The sequence below is a fragment of the Boleophthalmus pectinirostris genome, unplaced genomic scaffold, assembly GCF_026225935.1.
Source record: "Boleophthalmus pectinirostris isolate CB_2022bp ecotype Guang Dong unplaced genomic scaffold, ASM2622593v1 HiC_scaffold_14, whole genome shotgun sequence".
NCBI classification, from domain to species: Eukaryota; Metazoa; Chordata; class Actinopteri; order Gobiiformes; family Gobiidae; genus Boleophthalmus; species Boleophthalmus pectinirostris.
The window spans coordinates 4,443,538-4,462,767 of NW_026571047.1; the positions used below are offsets into that span (position 1 = coordinate 4,443,538).

The 19,230-nt window shown below is 39.7% G+C and overlaps 1 protein-coding gene across 1 annotated transcript in view; it reads left to right on the plus strand.

Annotated features, from left to right (window-relative positions):
* Window positions 1-481: 481 nt before the first annotated feature.
* pkd1b (polycystic kidney disease 1b) overlaps window positions 482-19,230 on the plus strand; it is a 56,259-nt gene continuing 37,510 nt past the window's right edge. Inside the window, 11 exon segments of the mRNA XM_055150488.1 lie at window positions 482-557; window positions 2,619-2,796; window positions 5,544-5,719; window positions 5,855-5,973; window positions 6,494-6,641; window positions 8,508-8,779; window positions 9,865-10,608; window positions 12,154-12,285; window positions 14,774-14,949; window positions 15,029-15,168; window positions 15,344-18,978. Coding sequence (XP_055006463.1) covers window positions 482-557; window positions 2,619-2,796; window positions 5,544-5,719; window positions 5,855-5,973; window positions 6,494-6,641; window positions 8,508-8,779; window positions 9,865-10,608; window positions 12,154-12,285; window positions 14,774-14,949; window positions 15,029-15,168; window positions 15,344-18,978 — 5,796 coding nt within the window.

The window sequence follows — 19,230 nt, forward strand, 5'->3', positions numbered from 1 at the left end:
ACATCTGCAAAGCCCAATCTTGCGATATCAATTGGTAGTTATTAAGTTAACAGCTAAAGTTGTGTGTTATGCATGTGTGAATGAAACAAAACACCTTGGCATGTGCCCCATTTACTTTGGTGAGTGAACTTGTGGGTAAAAACATTAAGTTGCAGTCTAACTTATTGGTTGACAATCCAAAAAAATAAAATAAAAAATAAAACATTGGCGGGTCATTAATAAATATGCTGGTAATAATAATCCTAACTTCGGCTATTTAACACCACTTATAAATAATCGAGACTTCAGCCCTGGTCTTAAAAGTGCAATTTTTCAAAGGTGGTATAGTTTAGGAATAAAAGTTATTGGTGATCTTTTTGATAGTAATGTTATGTCATTTGTGCAAGTCCAGAACAAATTTGGAGTCGCTCAGAGGGACTTCTTTGCTTATTTGCCGTTTCGTCACTTTATCAGTTCAAATTATAGTGCTACCCATACGAATATGCAGATGGATCCTACTGAAAAAGCCATCGTTAATGCAAATTTGAAGAACAGCGTCATTAAACAGTTCTACTCAGGTTTGCAGGGACATAATCAACGTAATATTAAAAAGTTGACTAATGGTTGGGAAGAAGATCTCCAATGCCAACATGAAGAACATAGTTGGAAGGACAGTATCCGTTAACTCATTCACTATTTCTCAACAACAAATATAAAGACACCCAATTTAAAATTTTACACAGGCAGCACAGAACACAAGTTTTTCTGAGCAGGATAGACCCTAGTAGATCACTTTATGTCTTAAATCTAGCAACAGATGGGACTTAGTTACTCTGTCTGTGGACTTGCCCAAAAATCTCCAAATTCTGGCAATGTATAACTAAAAAAATAAGCAACATTGTGAAATTAAAAGTAGCAAAGGGTCCTGGTTGGTTTCTGCTGGGGCTGCCACCTTTAAACAAAGTATCAGACAAAAGTAAATTAAAATTAGTGGCTAAATTACGATTTCTGGCATGGAGGTGTGTGCTGTTTAACTGGATTCATGAGAAACCACCTACTGTCACCCAGCGGTATAAAGACATTTTTAGAGTCTTACCCATGGAAAGAGTCAGTGCAAAATTGAAAGATAATGATAATTTCTTTAGGAGTTGAATCAGCCTCTGATTGATTACTTGCCCAGTGATCTCAGTATCATTTTACAGAGGTACATGCTCAGTGTTGTGGCGGGCTGTTGGTTTGCCTGTTTGACCAGGTCAGTGTGTCTTGCTCAACTGGGAAATATTTATGTAATGAGGAAAACTCAGACATATGCTCAGACTGCTCTTTGTTTTGTGTGTTGTGTTAAAATGTTGGAAACTTAATGAAATATGTTTTTTTTTAAAAACCAAAAAAAAAAACCCAAAAAACAAAGAAACAAAACACAACTGCAGGTCTGTTTTTTATGAGGAAACGACATTATAACAGATCAGAAAATAGTGTAATGTAGACTTGTTTAATGTGGCTTTAGATAATGATTCAGATTAGAGGGAGCCCTTTTAAGTTTAAACCAACTGGACTTCAGCACTGAAACTGGCAATCCAAATGAGAGACTAATTTTTCAAACAAAATATCAAATGGCTGAATTCTTTCTATCTACTCAACTGCAGTGTTGGGAAGGTGACTTTTAAAATGTATTTCCCTACAGATTACAGATTACATACCCCAAAATGTAGTTTGTAACATAATCCATTAAATTACTTAAAGTGAGTAAAGTAATCTGAATACTTTGGATTACTTGATATTGTCATGCTTTTTAAACGACATGAACATAGCAACCACATCCTGAATATTCTTGTTTGTTCTCTTCAAATTCTCTGTTGAGCCCAAGTCTCCATGAACAGGCTTTTGTTTACTGTAGAGAAGCAAAGACTAGGATATGTTAAAATATAATGTTTTGTCTGCTTAAAGACAATAAAAAGCCCAGTCTTTACTTAACCAGATTAAAAATATTATTGATAGAGAAATGATTTGTGTATGAGATCACCTTAAATTATGTCCACCTACTGTTTGGTGTCATATTGTTTATTAAAAAAATAAATAAAAATCACTTTCAGTACAAACATAAAGGCACCAGCCCAGTAAAAATCTGTAATATTGGATGTTTTTTACTCAAAATGATGCAGAATCAGATTATTATCAATGCCAATTATTAACAACCTTGTCCATTGTGTGACCGACACCACCAATGTTAACAAGATGTTTACGTCGCTCCTATTGCTGTGTTCTGTTTGGGTTTCCAGCAATGAATTACAGAAATAAAAAAATATTAAATTTAAAAAATGGATATAGCCCAGAATGTGAAAACAGGAAAATACCGCCATGTAATCCATTTATTTCAACAAAGTAACTGTAATCCAATTACCACTCACTGAAACAGTAACTGTAACTGAATACAGCTACTCATAATTTGTACTCTGATTACATAATGCCAGTACATGTAATCCGTTACTCCCCAACACTGCTCAACTGCCATGGTGAAATTGTACTTTTCAGAGTACTACTAGCAGCAAATATTTACTGCTCCTTGAGTTGTATTGACTTCAAAAATGTGTCTGATAAAGGGAATTGTTGTTTCTGCTAAAAAGTTTTGTTTCCTCCAGCGAGCTCTTCCTGTCCAATGGGAGCCCAGATGGAGCTGTCGTCTGAGCGCTGCCTCTGGCTCTCCACACAGGCTGCATCCTGGTCCCAGGCCCTGGACTCATGCAGACGTCAGGGAGGAGATGTGGCCAACGCTAACACCATCCAACTGCAGAGCTTCATCCACCACTCTTTCCTAGTGTACGTTTGCATGACGGTGCCACAGCCTGTAATACTGTAATACTGTAGGGAGGTTCAGTGTTTGGCCCAAATGGTGCACTGTGTCACTTTTCTGCTGGAGGGTCCACCACCTGCTTGAATGAAATGTTTGTATAAATGGAGCAGGTGACACTTTGGTGGTTTTCAGACTCTAGAATGTGATGATGTTATACTCTCAAGTGGGGGGCAAGAGCCAAATGCAGGGGCGAATCTAGAACCCCTAAAATCACCCCTAAAATGAAGAGGCCTTTGTTATTTTACTGAGCTGACTGTTTTCTTAGCCTGAGAGTGACTTTAGTATCTGCACATTTATGAGTTTATTTGAGATCTCTTTCTCTCTCTCGACACATCTCTCTCTCTCAACATCTCTCTCTCTAGCTCTCGACACATCTCTCTCCCAACACATCTCTCTTGACACATCTCTCTCTCGTGACACATTCCTTGACATATCTCTCTCAACACATCTCTTTCTACACATTTCTCTCTCTCTCTCTCTCTCTCTCTCGACACGAATCTCTCTCTCTCTTGACATATCTCTCTTGACACAACTCTCTTTCTCTCTTGACACATCTCTCTTGACACATCTTTCGCTCTCTCTCTCTCGACACATCTCGATCTCTCGTAACACATCTCTTGACATATCTCTCTCTGTCTCGACAGATCTCTCTCTACACATTTCTCTCTCTCTCTTTCTCTCTAAACACACATCTCTCTCTCTCAACACACCTTTCTCAACACCTCTCTCTTTCGGCACATCTCTCTCTCGACACATCTCTCTCTCTAGACACATCTCTCTTGACACCTCTCTTTCTCAACACATCTTTCTCTCTCTCGACACATCTCTCTAAACCAGTGCTTCTCAAATAGTGGGGCGCCCCCTGGGGGGGCGCGAGGATCCGTCAAGGGGGGCGCGTTTGACCTCGGGGAACATGCTTTTTTACTTTTTTATTTTGATTTTTTTTTACTGTCTTAAGGGCCGTTCACACCAAAGCGTCAAAAAACGCCTTGTCGCCTCTATTTGGAGCCTTTGCATTTGAGTTTAGACGCCCCCGACGCGCGTCTTTGACGCCGTGGACGAACGGGACAAAAATACTTGACGCGCGTCCGTTGCCCTGGAAACAAGAGCCCGGTCCCGCTCTTTTCCCGAAACAATGTCAGACCAGACTGAGAGAGTGTTTTTATGACATAAAACATCAACGGAGGAGATCGGGTCGACGACTGGGGCGTATATATATTTATACTCCACTAATGACGCTGGATCAGTCCCGGTCTAGTCCTGGTCTAATACCGGTCTGGTCCTGGTCTAATCACGGTCTAGTCCCGGTCTAGTCCTGGTCTAATCACGGTCTAGTCCCGGTCTAGTCTTGTTTAGTCTCGGTCTAGTCTCGGTCTAGTCCCGGTCTAGTCCTTGTTTAGTCTCGGTCTAGTCTCGGTCTAGTCCTGGTTTAGTCCTGGTCTGGTCCTGGTGTAGTCCTCGCGATCGGCTCGGTGATTGTGGCGTATATATTTATTCTCCGTTCATGTTTGTGGTTCTCGTTCTGGTTCTCGGGTTTTTCTTCCTGATAATAACGTCACTGCGTCACTGGATACTCGTCCCTGATTGGTTGACGCGGCGCGTCTGACGCGAAAAGTTCAGCATTTTCAACTTCTTGACGCTGACGCCTTGGACGCGCGTCTTGGCCGCTGACGCCAAAACGCTGAAGACGCGCCGCGCTGACGCCAGATTCGCGCCGCGCTGACGCCGAAAACGCGCCGCAAAAACGCAGGACGCTCTAGTCGCGCGTCCACATAGACTTTACATAGAAAGTGGACGCTTTGACGCTTTGGTCTGAACGGGCCTTTAGAATAAAGTGCAATTGCACTTCCACTACATTAGGGGGCAGTGGCGCTCTCATTGGCAGAGTGTGCGCAGGGAGCATGGATTGCATTCGGTGGTGTAGGAGTTTTGTTTGCACTGAGCATGCGCGCTTTGCACACAGCACAGAGTTTGAGTATGAAGTGTAGACACGAAGTGTAGCAGACCCTCAAAATATTTAACAGGGATGAGAAGACAGGCGGAGAGAGACGGAGATAAAGAGACAAACGAAAATCTCCCGAAAGCTAAGACGAGGAAATATGACGAAGCGTATGTAGCGCTTGGCTTCACTGTGACTACGGTGGGAGACGAGGAAAGACCCGTGTGTTACTGTGTCTAAAAATGTTGGCAGCGGACAGCATGAAGCCCAATAAATTAAGGCGTCACTTAAATACATTACACCCCAATCACTCTGATAAGCCACTTGAGATTTTTCAGCGAAAACGTGCCGAATATTGCCGACAATCGTCCCGCTTTGTGACTGCTACTTCAGTAAACCAGTGAGCGTTGTTGGCGTCATATAAGGTGGCAGTGTTACACAGAGTTGTACTTATAACAATTTTATAGACAAATGATACTATCTATAGTCACGCGGGGGGGCGCGAGATGTTTTATTCGTCCTAGGGGGGGCATGACAGAAAATAATTGAGAAGCACTGCTCTAAACACATCTCTCCCTCGACACATCTCTCTAAACACATCTCTCTCGACACACATCTTTCTCTCTCTCTACACATCTCTCCCTTGATACATCCCTCTAAACATATCTCTCTCGACACAATTCTCTTGACACATCTCTCTCTCTCTTGACACACATCTTTCTCTCTCTCTCTCTCTCTCTCTCTCTCTCTTTTTTTTTTTTTTTTTTTGCACAGAAAAGGCAGTGAGTGGATCTGGGTCCAGAGCACACAGAGTGGACTGACTCCATCGTGGCAGGACAGAGGACAAACAGAGGGAATGTGCCCACAGATCACTTTAGGAATACTGGGAAGAAACAGGAAATCTGTGTGTGCTGGACAATACCGCTTCCTCTGTGAGAAACTCCTGACAGGTGAGACTAAACCAATGATTCAACTACCTGTAAATGAAGAAATACAGCCCTACTATTTTAGGCAAGGAAGTATCAACTACTGAATGTTTCCATCTAGCCTGTCTCTGTCCTGTGCGGTTGATTTGTGCTGTGCAGATGTGTTGCCGTCTCCAGACAGCTTCCTGACGGGCCTGGTCCTCATGAGTGGAGTCTATGCACAAACACAAGTCCAGGTGCTCTCGAGGCCAGCTGATGTGGCACAGAATACTGTGGAGGTGAGTCACGATTTCTCTTCCTCATCTAAAAAATAACAAGGAGGGCAGTTAAGAATTCCATTGTATATTTAGATATTTATTTGTCAAAATTATAGAGCTCACAATTATGGTGGCAATATTAAAAACGCTAAGACCATAAAAACATTTTCCATACAGATAGACTTGGAGATAGACTTTTTTGACATACCCAAGTTTTAGCCAAAGCTACATTTCCTTGAAAACAAGTAGGAGGAGACCTTTCTCCCCTGCCAAATTAGAGTCAGGTTTGTGGAGATCCAAGCCCACTCAGAGTAAGGACGTGTTTTCATGTCAATAAACACAACCAAAAACATCCAAAATTTTCAAATTGGTGCTGTAGTCTAATTTAACCAGACACTGTAGCCCTCCACAGGCCTTTTCTTTAATAAAAAAAAATGCAGTGAGTTTTGCACATGGAGCTTTCAACAAAAGTGATCTTAGGGATTTCTGAATAATTTTAGTATAATCTGATATTGATCGTCATATTGCTATTGCGTTCCAGATGCAGTTGTTCCCAGGCCTATGGTTCAGTCATGCTGGCCAGCTCTTCTCTGTGGAGTTGGTGGTCCAGCCCAGTGCAGAGGTGACCCAGGCTCGAGTCCAGATCCTCCGGCCATACTGCAGCCCTGACCTCCACCTCGTACCACCAGGTATGTCCCCACACGAGTCACTTTTCTCTATGTGTCTCTGTGTGTCTGTTAAATTGTCTGTTTAGGTTTCATTGACTCTGATCTATATATGTTATACACATACATATATACACAAAGATTTTGAGCTTTTAAACATGGTAGAACTTTATTAATCCCCTAAGGATGTGTATGGTCTACATCCAATGGCATAATGGTTTTATGGTCAGATAATCAGAAATTATGTGTTAGCTTTAACATAATGGCAAAACTCTGCTCTGAAGTTGTTGAGATGTGAAAAGCTCTTCTAAACTCACTGCTGGGATTAATTAGGCTGCTTAGAATAGGTAAGTGAGGAATAACTTTGGGCCACTGCAAAGCGTCCAAGTCTTAATACATTTGCCAAATCTCAGAGCTGTGAGTGTATATGTATTTCAGGCAACATTTTTTGCTGTCACCTCCAGCATTAGTTATGTAAGGCCTCAACCAATATATCGGTTGGCAGATATTATCACACTTGGAGGCACTTGGAGACATATCGGCTATCAGCCTAAATCTTGCAGATAAGGCAATTATGTCAATTTAGTCCAATTTACAGACAGATATCAGTATTTATCTGCAGAGTAATTTGTCTGTGACGCCGTATTATCATTATTATTATTATTATTATTATTATTATTATTATTATTATTATTATTAATAATAATAATACTACTACTAATAATAATACTAATAATAATAATAATAATAATTTCCTTACACATAACCACATACGCACATACTTACACAAGTACATACATAATTTAAAGCCGAAACGCTGTACTGCCCCTGAACGCACCCCCAGAGGCACGTCACTCACGTGCACTTGTTTACACCCGCAGCTGCTGTCAACATACTAGATTATATTCTTTTTATGGACAATCTTTCTGGGTCAGGATTAAAAGGACACTTACATAGTGAAGACTTGAGATGTCTGTGTGAGCGGCATATATTGTATTTTTTTTTTTTTTCGCCATATATTGTATAAAAGAAGTGGACTAAGTGAGTGTGACGTCACCCATAGCGTTTAGCGCCACTCAAATGAAGCTCGTGATGTTCACGGAGCCAGACTCTGTGTTAGGAAGAGGATTTTTTTGACGGACAAACTAGCAAAAACAAAACTCAGAATCATGTAGAGCGGGTTAATACGAACATTTTAAGACCAAAATGACGAGGCTCACTGCTGCAGTTACAGAGAGAGGGGAGACAAGATCCTAATGTAAGTCAATTGGAGCCAGAGTCAGAAGGAGCCGGAAAAGCCTCTTTGCGAACTTTCTATTTGGCTCACGGCAGCTAGTGCGTTAGCTATGTCCACTCATATATACGGTCTATGATGAGTGGTAAGTGCAAATGTGTCGGTTTTGATGCTACTTTTGGTTCTTTCTCATTGTTAACACATAAACAGCCTGTTTTCTCTGACATTGGCTTACTGCAAAGTGACTATAGTGGCTGTGTATATGTTTTTGGACCTGCATTGATATGTAAATGAGTTGCGAATAGAGCAGCATTTGCCGCTAAAGGCTAACAGCGGTAGCTTACTTACCTTTTTTTACTGGCCAGAATGTCATGCTCAAATGGCATTAGTCCTACCTATTGTCTTTAAATCTGACTGTAAAGAGTCAGAATAACAATAAATATAGCCTAAATAAACCCAATTTTAAATTTAACAGAAACAAACCTAAGTTTTATAACCAACTGCAGATTTATAGTGAATTTTTACATCACTAAATATATCGGATTTTATATTGGCTATCCGCGCTTCCAACTTCTGTTTTATCGGTATCATATGCTGCAAAAAAAAAAATCCATATCGGTCAGGCCATAGTAAAGAGCATAATTATGTGTTGTCAGGTTGCATATCTCTGCTGAACCCCTTCAGTGCCTGTTCTGCTGTGCCTCTGTGTAACACCACTGGTGGCTGTGGCCTGGCCCTGCACTGGTGCCCCCTGTTGGAGACCTGCATACCCAGCACCCGGCCCTGTAGTCCTTATGACCCCGCAGCCCAAAGGCGTGGGTTCACTCTGCCACCCAGGCACCCCTCCTCTGCGGGCGCACCCCTGTATCACCTGGCAGCAGATCTACCCCTGACTGTAAGCGCCAGCCCCCAACCAACTACGCTCAGTGTAAGTATAAAGAGACACTTTTCTGTTGAGCAAATACCGTTTATCAGAAGGATGTTTGGGAAAATAACATAACATCTGGTTCTTGTTCTACCTATTTTTTTCAATGAATGAATGGATTTATTTTTTAATTAAACAGAAATGAGGTGCCTTTTTTTCTGAAACCTAATCATATAGCTCAGTTTAGACCAAAAAACAATTGAAATGCATGCAATCTATATTTATATATTGCACTGTGTAACTTTTCCAGGGGAGAGTAGGCAGTCGGCGTTTCTCCATGAACATGTTATTGGTTCGCCTGGAATATTCCCCAGTAAAGCATGAAAAAAAGGGGTGTTTTTATTCCTCTTTATGCTATCTTAAAAAAAAAAAAAAGCGTATTGTGTACTGTGAGAGGAGTCGCCTCACCACAGATCTGACCTGTGCTTTGCCTGGTAGCACCACCTGCTTCTCTGTAGATAGTTGCGTTTATTGACTTACTTGGCAAATTCCAAACAATGCTTGTCTCCATGGCGACAAGCAGGTGGCAGACCCTCTACCAGAACAGGTACGCAGTGCACCTTCATTGGAAAAAAAATTTAGGTAATTTAAAATGACTTTTACTTTATTATTATTTTTATTATTTTTTTATTTTATTTGAGTAGATTGAACTTGTGTTTTTTCCAAATTAAAGCAACATTTGATTTTCTTTCTTATTTTAAGTGCAAAAAGTCTTATTCCACTGGCTGATAATTTTACTTGTCAAGTGAAATTTACTGAAATCATGGAAAAACTTTCTTAATTAAAGTCATCTTAACTTGACTAGATTTTGTTTTTTGCTGTGAATTGCTCTAGTTATGCTTTATGTGCACTATGAACAGAATCTTTGTACTGTATTTAAAACCATACATTTCATTCTGATATTTCAGATCAAAATTGTTTTATTCCCAAAATATCTCACTTTTCATTTTGTATTGTCATTTTGTATTGCTCCCAATCCTTTCAACCTTTACAAGTCATGCTATGTTTTTTTTTTTACTTGTCTGTACTGTTACTTTCACATATTTGTATCTATTTAATAATTTACCTCTAAAATTCTTCTTCTTCAGTTGCTTCTCCCCTCCAAACCAATCATGGTTTATCCGGACGACATCGTGGCCATCCAACACACCCGCTCTTCCGGATCCTTCCTCCACTGCACCTCCCCCTTATCCTCTCCGGACTCCCCCTGGCGTCAAAGCTACCTGTCCCTAAGCGGGCCAGACTGGGGAGGCTGGCTCGAAGGTGGTCTCACGTCACTCTCCCACGGCGCTCAATGGGTCGATGAAGTCATTTGCGATCTGAAGATAACATACATGAACACGCTTCACCACGGAACAGAATTTGGGGATTTCTTCAGCTATACTGAGACGACAACGCTGTCTGATATGGCTACTTCTGTTCCAGGTTTTCATCCCACATTTGGTTTAACGGTTATCCATCCAGCGCCAGATGCAAACAACAAAATTCATGTTCAAATTAATGTCCCGATTCTTGTTGTAGTAAAGATCAAGTTTGGAGATGATGCTAGAAGTTTATGGTCTGGTCCAGTGCTCCAGTCAGATGTTGCTTTTGTACAAGTTTGTCCCAAAGAAGTAGCGCAAATGTTGCCGTATTGTGTTGGATCTAAAGATGCTTGGTTTTCCTCTGCGACCTTGATGGTGCATTCAGTGGGGGAACAGACCATGGGTATTACAGTGGTGCGTTCAAAGACATCGGAAAGTTTGGAAGTGAAAGTGTTGGGGTATGAAGCTGTGGCTGGACTGAGTGTTGAACCGCGTGGATGCACCAGGATCATTGTAAATACAGGACAGGTAATCTACATTTTGAAAATACATTTACTATGTTTGACTGTTGTTATTATTGACTTAAACATGTTGTGTCCAGGTAGAAGAAATAATAATTATGTGAAATTAATTATATGTATGTATTTTTCAAACTATTTCGAAACTAAAGAATGGACTAGATACTCAATAACGATTCTGATACCTCAAGGACAATGAAAAACACTCTTTCTTTAGACAATAGAATGTCATTTTCAACATTAAATAATAGTTCTTTATTTTATGTTACCATGTGGCCTTATGCCAACTAACTTATGCATTGACTTTGCAGTTTTTGTAACTGCTGCTTTATTATCATTACTTTTATTACCATAAATCGCTCCAGCTTATAAATCGCGCCAGCCAAAAATGTGTAATGAAAAAGAAAAAAACATATATAAGTCACACCGGACTATAAGTTGCACTTTTGGGGGGAAATGTATTTTATAAAATCAGAGGCCAGGAACTAATATTTCATGTTAAAAGGCAAGTTCTAGTAATAACAATAGATCAGAGAACACCAGGCTGTTAACGTCACATATGAACAGTTCTTCAGATAACTATAGCATAAACAACAGAACAGAACAAGTTTACCAAACTCTCCATCTCACTCCAAATCACTAAATCCATTCAATTCTTCATCCTTGGTGTAACCTCCGGAGGTAAACGGAGGTAGCTGTCGTCAGACTCAGCGTCAGTTCCAGTTAGAATTATTCCGGCCTTTCTGAATCCCGACAGGATGGTTTTGGTGTCACTGAAGTTCAGGCTTTGTCCATCCATCCAGTGATTTCCAGGAAAGTTCCATGGTGCATCCTTCCGGTGTCACAAGTTTCTCACTCCCCCCAGACTTTCTTTCCGCCGCTCAATTACCATTTTTGGCTCCATATTTTGCTACTTGCAGCTTGCAATCTGCAAAATATGTGTTCATTCTTCTCAGTTGTCTTCATAAGTTTGTTTAAATTTTAAATATTCAGTGGTGCAGAAGTAATGGTGCGATCGACTGACATGATACAGACAGGACAGAGGCTCTTTCTGCAGGAGACATGTGCAGTAGAGCCAAGTGATAGTGGTACAGGAGGAACAGGAGCAGCAGATACTCACACACAAGACTAGAGCCTCTCACGGGTGTGAGTGTGAACATTTTAGTATCACTGCAGTATGTCGCAGGAAACACCCAAACCATAAAAATGTGTGATTATAGTCCAAGTGCAATTGTAGTGCAAAAAATATGGTACTTACTTTTTATGTGTGTTTTTGTGTATGTGTGTGTGTGTGTGTGTGTGTTGTATGTTATTTTAGTTTTTCTATTTTCCATTTGTATAAATTAGAGTGAAAATCAATAGTTTATAGCTTTAATACCCCTTATTCTCTCAAACTGTATACCTTTAAAATTCAAACTAGAAGGCAGCAATTAGTATATTATAACATCTAATCTTGATCCACTTCAGCACAGTTTAAATACTGGATTTGTCCGTAGTCTTAAAATTTGACTGAGGTTGTTCTTTGCTGTACTAACTATAGCCTTTTCACTTGCAGATGTATGCAGCCAAAGTGGAGAGTGGGACCTCTGTAAATTTCACATGGTTGTTGGACGACCTCCGTGACTCAGCACATGAAGGAGCAACATATAATGTCATTCTGAAGAAAGTGGCTCAATACCAACTCAAAGTAAGCTTATAGGTGTGGTTGTACATATGGCAGATAGGGCTGGGATGAGACAGAATTTTTGATTTTGAAATAATTTCTGATAATGTGATCTAGTTATAAAAATGACCCAATTAAGTAATTTTCATCTTGATAACCTAATGTATATGCTTAAAACACCTGTATAAATCCCCACTTGCATCACTACTGATTACAATATACTCAATATACAATATGTCTATTACACTTAATTTTTATTATTTACATGATAAGACCAAAACTAGACCTGCTCCTCGCCTCCTTGGTAAATTAGTAATTTTACTATATTATTTTGTGATCTTTTTTGACTTTAGCACTGCATATTTGTGTCAATATTGGTTCTATCACTACAAAATACAAATTGGAATAGAGTTTAAAGTGTTCTCTGTTTAAGCTACATCTCTGTGTGGAGGAGTCTTTTAGCTGCAACTGCTCAAAGATGCACAACTTTCCAGAGCGAGGCACGTAACCCTTTCATGCCCTGCCAAATGTAAAGATGGAAGAAAACGAAATTGTGGCACAAGATCTTGTCTCATCCCTTATGACAAATGTGGTAGCATTCAAGATACCGATTATTGAATGGAATATACAAAGTGAATTTAATATCAGGATAAATATTTTTTTTCTGTGGAAGTACATTTGTTACATAAGCCAGTAAATTAGCATTTGTCATAGAAGGATGGTTCAATCTCATAAATTTCTGCCGGAGGATCTAGAGATGATAAAATCTCCAACATACAGTCCCTGACAAAAGTCTTGTCGCTTATCCATTTTGTAGAAACAAAAGCTTATAACTTGACTTTAAATTAAACGATTGGTTTTAGAAATGTCTCATATGAAAGCTAAAACCCTCCCAAATTATGCTCAATATACTAAAAAAAATTAGCTTCACTTGAAAAAAGATTGATCATTTAATGAACACAGAAAGGTCAGATTTTGGCAAGACAAAAGTCTTGTCGCCTTGTCATATGATGCACCCAATCCTAGATTACAGCCTCACCTGTGATCAGTTACTGATCAGTCAGTTAGTGGGTGTGTATAAAAAGAACCCCAGCAGACCAGACCTTCACATCAACTGCAACTTGACCTCTGACAACATGCCTAAGATCCACCCTGAGACCAAAGCATTAATTATCAAGAGGCTGAAGACCAGATCCACTGCTGAGGTGGCTGACACCTTCAATGTGTCTCAGCGTCAAGTACAAAGAATAAGAAAAAGATCTGAAATGACTGGAGATGTTTTTGACAAGCCCAGGTCCGGCAGACACCACAAGACAACTGCTCGGGAGGACAGTTTGTTGATTCGAAAATCCAAGGCCAGCCCCTTTTCCACTGCAGCAGAGCTCCACCAGGCCTGGTCACCTCAAGTCCCTGTGTCAACCACAACAGTTTGTACAATTCTGTCTCGAAATGGCCTCCATGGTCGAATCAGTGCACAGAAACCAGCACTAAACAAAAGGCAATTAAAAAACTGTGTGGCATTTGCCAAGGCCCACAGCCTGCTAAAAGGATGGACACTGGAAAAGTGGCAGAAGGTGGATTTCTCAGATGAATCCTCAGTTGAATTACATCACAGCTGCCACAAATATTGCAGGAGACCTACTGGAGCCTACATGGATCCAAGATTCACCCAGAAAACAGTTAAGTTTGGTGGCGGAAAAATCCTGGTCTGTGTTCCATCCAGTATGGGGGTGTGCGAGACATTTGCAGGGTGGAAGGCAATATCAATAACCTAAAATATCAAGACATATTAGCTATCTCTTACATTCCCAACCATAAAAGGGGTCAAATTTTGCTGCAGGATGGTGCTCCATCGCATAATTCTATCTCGACATCAAAGTTTCTCAAGGTGAAGAAGGTCAGGGTGCTCCAGGACTGGAGCCCAGTCACCAGACATGAACATCATTGAGCATGTCTGGGGTAGAATGAAAAAGGAAGCATGGAAGGCAAAACCAAAGAATCTTGATGAACTCTGGGAGGCATGTAAGACTGCTTTCTTTGCTGTTCCTGATGACTTCATCAACAAATTGTATGAATCATTGTGGAACCGCATGGATGTAGTCCTTGAAGCTCATGGAAGTCATACAAGATATTAAATATGGATCTCACAGCACCACTACTTAATTCACTGACGTTATGCAACATATTTTTGTATTTGAAGTAAATTATTTGTTCAATTTTCTGTAGGCGACAAAACTTTTGTCTTGCCAAAATCTGACCTTTCTGTGTTCATTAAATGATCAATCTTTTTTCAGTGAAGCAAATTTATTTTAGTTTATTGAGCATAATTTGGGAGGGTTTTAGCTTTCATATGAGACATTTCTAAAACCAATCGATTAATTTAAAGTCAAGTTATAAGCTTTTGTTTCTACAAAATGGATAAGCGACAAGACTTTTGTCAGGGACTGTAGATTGTAGAAAATTAGCAGTATGTTCCAATGCTACAATATGTATTACTATTATATTTTATTAGGTCACAGCATCTAACCCAGTCAGTTCACAAATCCGGTCCTTCCTCCTCACTGCTGAAGAGGTGATCCCATTTTCCAGCCTTGAGTTTATGTCTCTCAGTGAGATCATGGCTGTCAACTCCACACAACTGTTCACTCTGAAGGTCAATGTGGATATCTCCCTGCCTCTGAAATTCAGGTTCATATTCTTCAAGATGTAAAAAATAACAACAAAAAACAACACAATTTAAACTAATTTCAAATGTTTAATTGTTTAGATGGGATTTCAATGACAGCAGAGGCAGCAGTATAATCCACAGTCATTCTGCCCTTTGTGAGAAGATAGAAGGTCTGGTGGACAGTGGAGTTAAAGCAACAGACATTTTGGACTCTGTGAACTATACCTTCAGTGAACCAAGTAAGCATATTTGCATTCTTCCACTTACATTTTGGCCACATTGCACTTCAAACAGTTGCTTAAAATTAGAAAACCACAATGTTCTGTAAGTGAAAGATGAAGATGATCATCAGGACTATTAAGAAAATTACTGAGATATTCTTTTTTACATTACATGAATTTTCTGTCTTTCTAGATATCTTTACCGTGACTGTTGAAGTTGTCAACCAATATTCAAAATTGGAACTTTCAAAGAAGATTAGCGTTCGAGATAAGTTACAAAAGATAATTGTTACTGCCTCCCCTGTGGTGCCTGTTGTCAACCAGATTTTGCTTCTGGAAGCTTCCACTGAACCTAAATCAAACAATATTCTCTACACTTGGGACTTTGGTGATAGTTCCAGTGCGGTTCTCGACAACAAAATTACTCATACGTTTGGATCTCCTGGACACTATAATGTAACCATATCTGCCAATAATTGGGTTTCTGTTGTGAATTCCTGGATATTGGTGGAAATTATGGAAAAAATTACTGGATTAGTTATCAATTACAATGGACCAGCTGAAATGAACACGCCAATGGATTTTAAAGCAGATGTTCAAACCGGGACAAGCCTCAGTTGGAAGTTCGACTTCGGGGATGGATCGTACCAAGACAACCTTAGACATGGTTCAGTTTCTCATATCTACAAAGCTCCGGGGAACTATACTGTTGGAGTTACAGTTTCCAATTTTGTCAGTGAAATCTATCATTCTGTAATTGTGGAAGTCTTCAAGCTTGAAATCCATGGTATTTTACCAACTGGGTGTGTCATGGCTGGACAAACTATCCATCTTGAAGCACTGGTGGGTGGTGGGAATATCTCTACGTTAACTTTTCATTGGTCATTTGGAGATGGCAAGCCTGTAAGTGTAGTGACTGGGAATTCTTCAACGACGTATTTATTAAAAAAACACGGATTATTTAATTTGAATCTTACAGTAATTAGTCGTGTCTCGAGCACATCATTTAGGGCAGATTTATGTGTTGAAAACGTCATTGCCAATGTAGATTTAAAGCAAAGTAAATCTGTAGTTGCAGTTGGGGTAGAAGCTTGCTTTGAAGCCATAGTTAATCCCGATATTCCAAATGGTTTGCAGTATGAATGGACGGACAGTGCAATTACTTCCATGTCAGAATCCAATGAAAAGTGTTTTGTCTTTAATAAGGAAAGTACTGAAGAAGTAGCTGTCTTGGTTAGCAATAGTGTGAGCAAAAAGATGGGCAAAGCTTTTATCACAGTTCAGAAACCTGTAGGAAAGTTTTTGGTGGAATATGGCCCAAAATCAGTGATTATCGTTAATTCAGAGACAGAATTTTGGGTTGCAAATTGCAGTGGGAGTAATGTTACTGTTCAGTGGGACTTCGGAGATAGTTTGCCAATGGAAACTGGCAAGAATGTGTCACATGTTTTTGCGTCTACTGGTCAATTCATTGTCATTGCAAAAGCTAGTAATTTAGTCAGTCAAGAGTTGGTGAGGATTCAAGTTAGCGTTTTACCTCCTGTTTCTGATTTATCCATTCATACAAAACAAATGTATGTAGCAACAGGTGAAGAAACAATCTTTACAGCAGTTAGCGGTTCCATAAGTAGCACAAACTATTATTGGACTGTGCTTGGTGCGATGTCATCCACGCAAGGAACATATGAGTTTAAGTTCACGTTTGCTAAACCAGGATCGTATCAAGTTAAAGTAGTAGCACAGAATTTAGTGAGCACAAGGGAGGCGACCATTACTATTGACGTTTTTGAAAGAATTGCCGGTCTGGAGATTGGTTGTGCTAGTTTGACTGATTTAAAGTACATACCAACTAATGAAGAAGTACAGTTTTATGCTTTTATTAGCAAAGGATCTAGTGTTACTTACAACTGGCTTGTTACGCAGCATGGAGAAAGTATTAAAACTACAGTGGAAGCAGAAATTTTGCGGTTGGCGGTTCAAAATCCAGGAGAAGTAGTGATTAAATTGAGAGCTGAAAACAATCTAGGAGGTGCCACGAGCAATATTACTGTTGTAGCAATAGAACGTGTAAAAGTGTACGAGACGGATGAACAAAAATACATTGTACCATTAGGACAGCAGATTAATATTTCTGTAGTATTAACAGGTTCTGACTTGCGTTATTCATGGTATATCTGCTCAGATCAATCTCCAATCCAAACGCAAGTTCCATTCCTTTTTCACAGTTTTACAAAGCTAGGCACTGTTAGCATTGTCGTTTCTGTTCAAAATGTCCTCAGTCAGTGTAATGTCTCTAAAGTGTTTGACGTTCAAGAGGAAATTCAAGATGTCAGTTATACAGTTGGTGGGAAGGTGGCACCATTTTATGTCAAAACGAACTCTAGCGTTGTGTTTAGTGGGCATGTAAAGAAGGGTAGTAACCTGTATTGGCATTGGAATATTCAAGAAGGTAGTCCATACTATTTTAATACTTTTGACCAATTTTTTACACATACTTTCCAGAAATATGGAATCTATTCTGTATCGTTAAATGTTTCCAATGGACTTAGCTATAAGATGATCGCAGACAGTTTGACAGTACAAGATGGAATTGTAGGGCTTGCTCTAAATGTCAGCAAGTTCTCTCTGTGCGTTAATGATGGAGCCACTTTTACGCCAACTATTTTGCATGGAACTAATGTAAGCTATGTTATTACACTCAGAAACAATGACGTTAATAAGAGTTATGATTTTGTTGAAGAGTATACAACATCTAGCCTTGCAATCGGTACACATTTAGTTATAATGAAAGCTTGGAACCAGGTTGGCATTGCTGAGGTATCGACGACTGTTGCCGTACATGAGCGCATTCAAGGTTTGAGATTTGTAAATTGTTGTTTGGTGATTTTAGAAGCTTTGAAAGAACTTGTTTTTACAGCGACCGTTGAAAATACATACTCTGTCAACTACACATGGATATTTGAAATGAATGGATATGAACAGACAAAGTTATTGGGACAAGATGTGGTTTTTACTCCTCCAAATGCTGGCGTTTTGAGAATAACTGTGGTTGCTAGCAATGATGCGTGCAGCGAGAAGCTAACTGAGAATGCTACTGTTGAAATGCCAGTGAAGATGATTGACCTTAGCAGTGATTTTGAAGATGTTTTTCTGAATTACGTCACCACTTTTACTGCAAAAGCAAATGGAAGCAATTTGAATTACCAATGGGATTTTGGAGACACTTGTAAGATAGTGCTAACAAACGCAAGCAAAGTCAGTCATACTTATTACAAGGCAGGGAAATATGTTGTTACGGTTACGGTTTTTAACAGTGTTGGCAAGGTTTCACAACAGCTTTTGGTGGATGTACGGAAAATAGAATGTTCAAATCCGCAAATATCGATTGTCCCTAGTCATAGTGTTATTTCCATGTCAAGACCAAGTTACTTTGAAGCAATTGTGCGTAACAGTTGCTCCGCTTATAAAACCACTTACTTATGGGAGATTTTTGCCTGCACCAACCTGATAATTACCGGAAAAAGAGCCAACTTCCAAACCAAAGTGGATGCAACTTCACCTTTCCTCCAGCTTCCAAAGCACTCTCTGGATGTGGGGCAATATTGCTTGGTTTTTACTGCTTTCTATAAAGGGACACCAGTTTATGTCCAACATAATACCAGTGTTACAGTGGTCCATTCGCCGTTAGTGGCTGTCATTAAGGGGGGCTCAGACCGAACGTGGCCCAGCAACAGAGACCTTGTACTGGATGGAGGGCAGTCCCGAGACCCTGATGTGGAACCAGGCATGGAGAATGAGCTAGAGTATGACTGGACAGTCCATACACAGGTACTTTTATTAAATGTGTTAAACAAGACAAATCTGAATATAGTATTGTGTTTAGTTTTTTTTTTTTTTTTTTTTTTTTTTTTTGACATTCAAAATACCGAGGATCTCATCTATAGTAACTTTTAAAAAGCTGTAAAAAGAGCTAATTGAAAATAAAAGAACCTCGTGTGCTGTGAAACCTCTGAAAAAGAGTAAAAACTGATATTTCTGCACTCAACCTAAACATTTATATTTTTTAAAGCTGAGACTAAT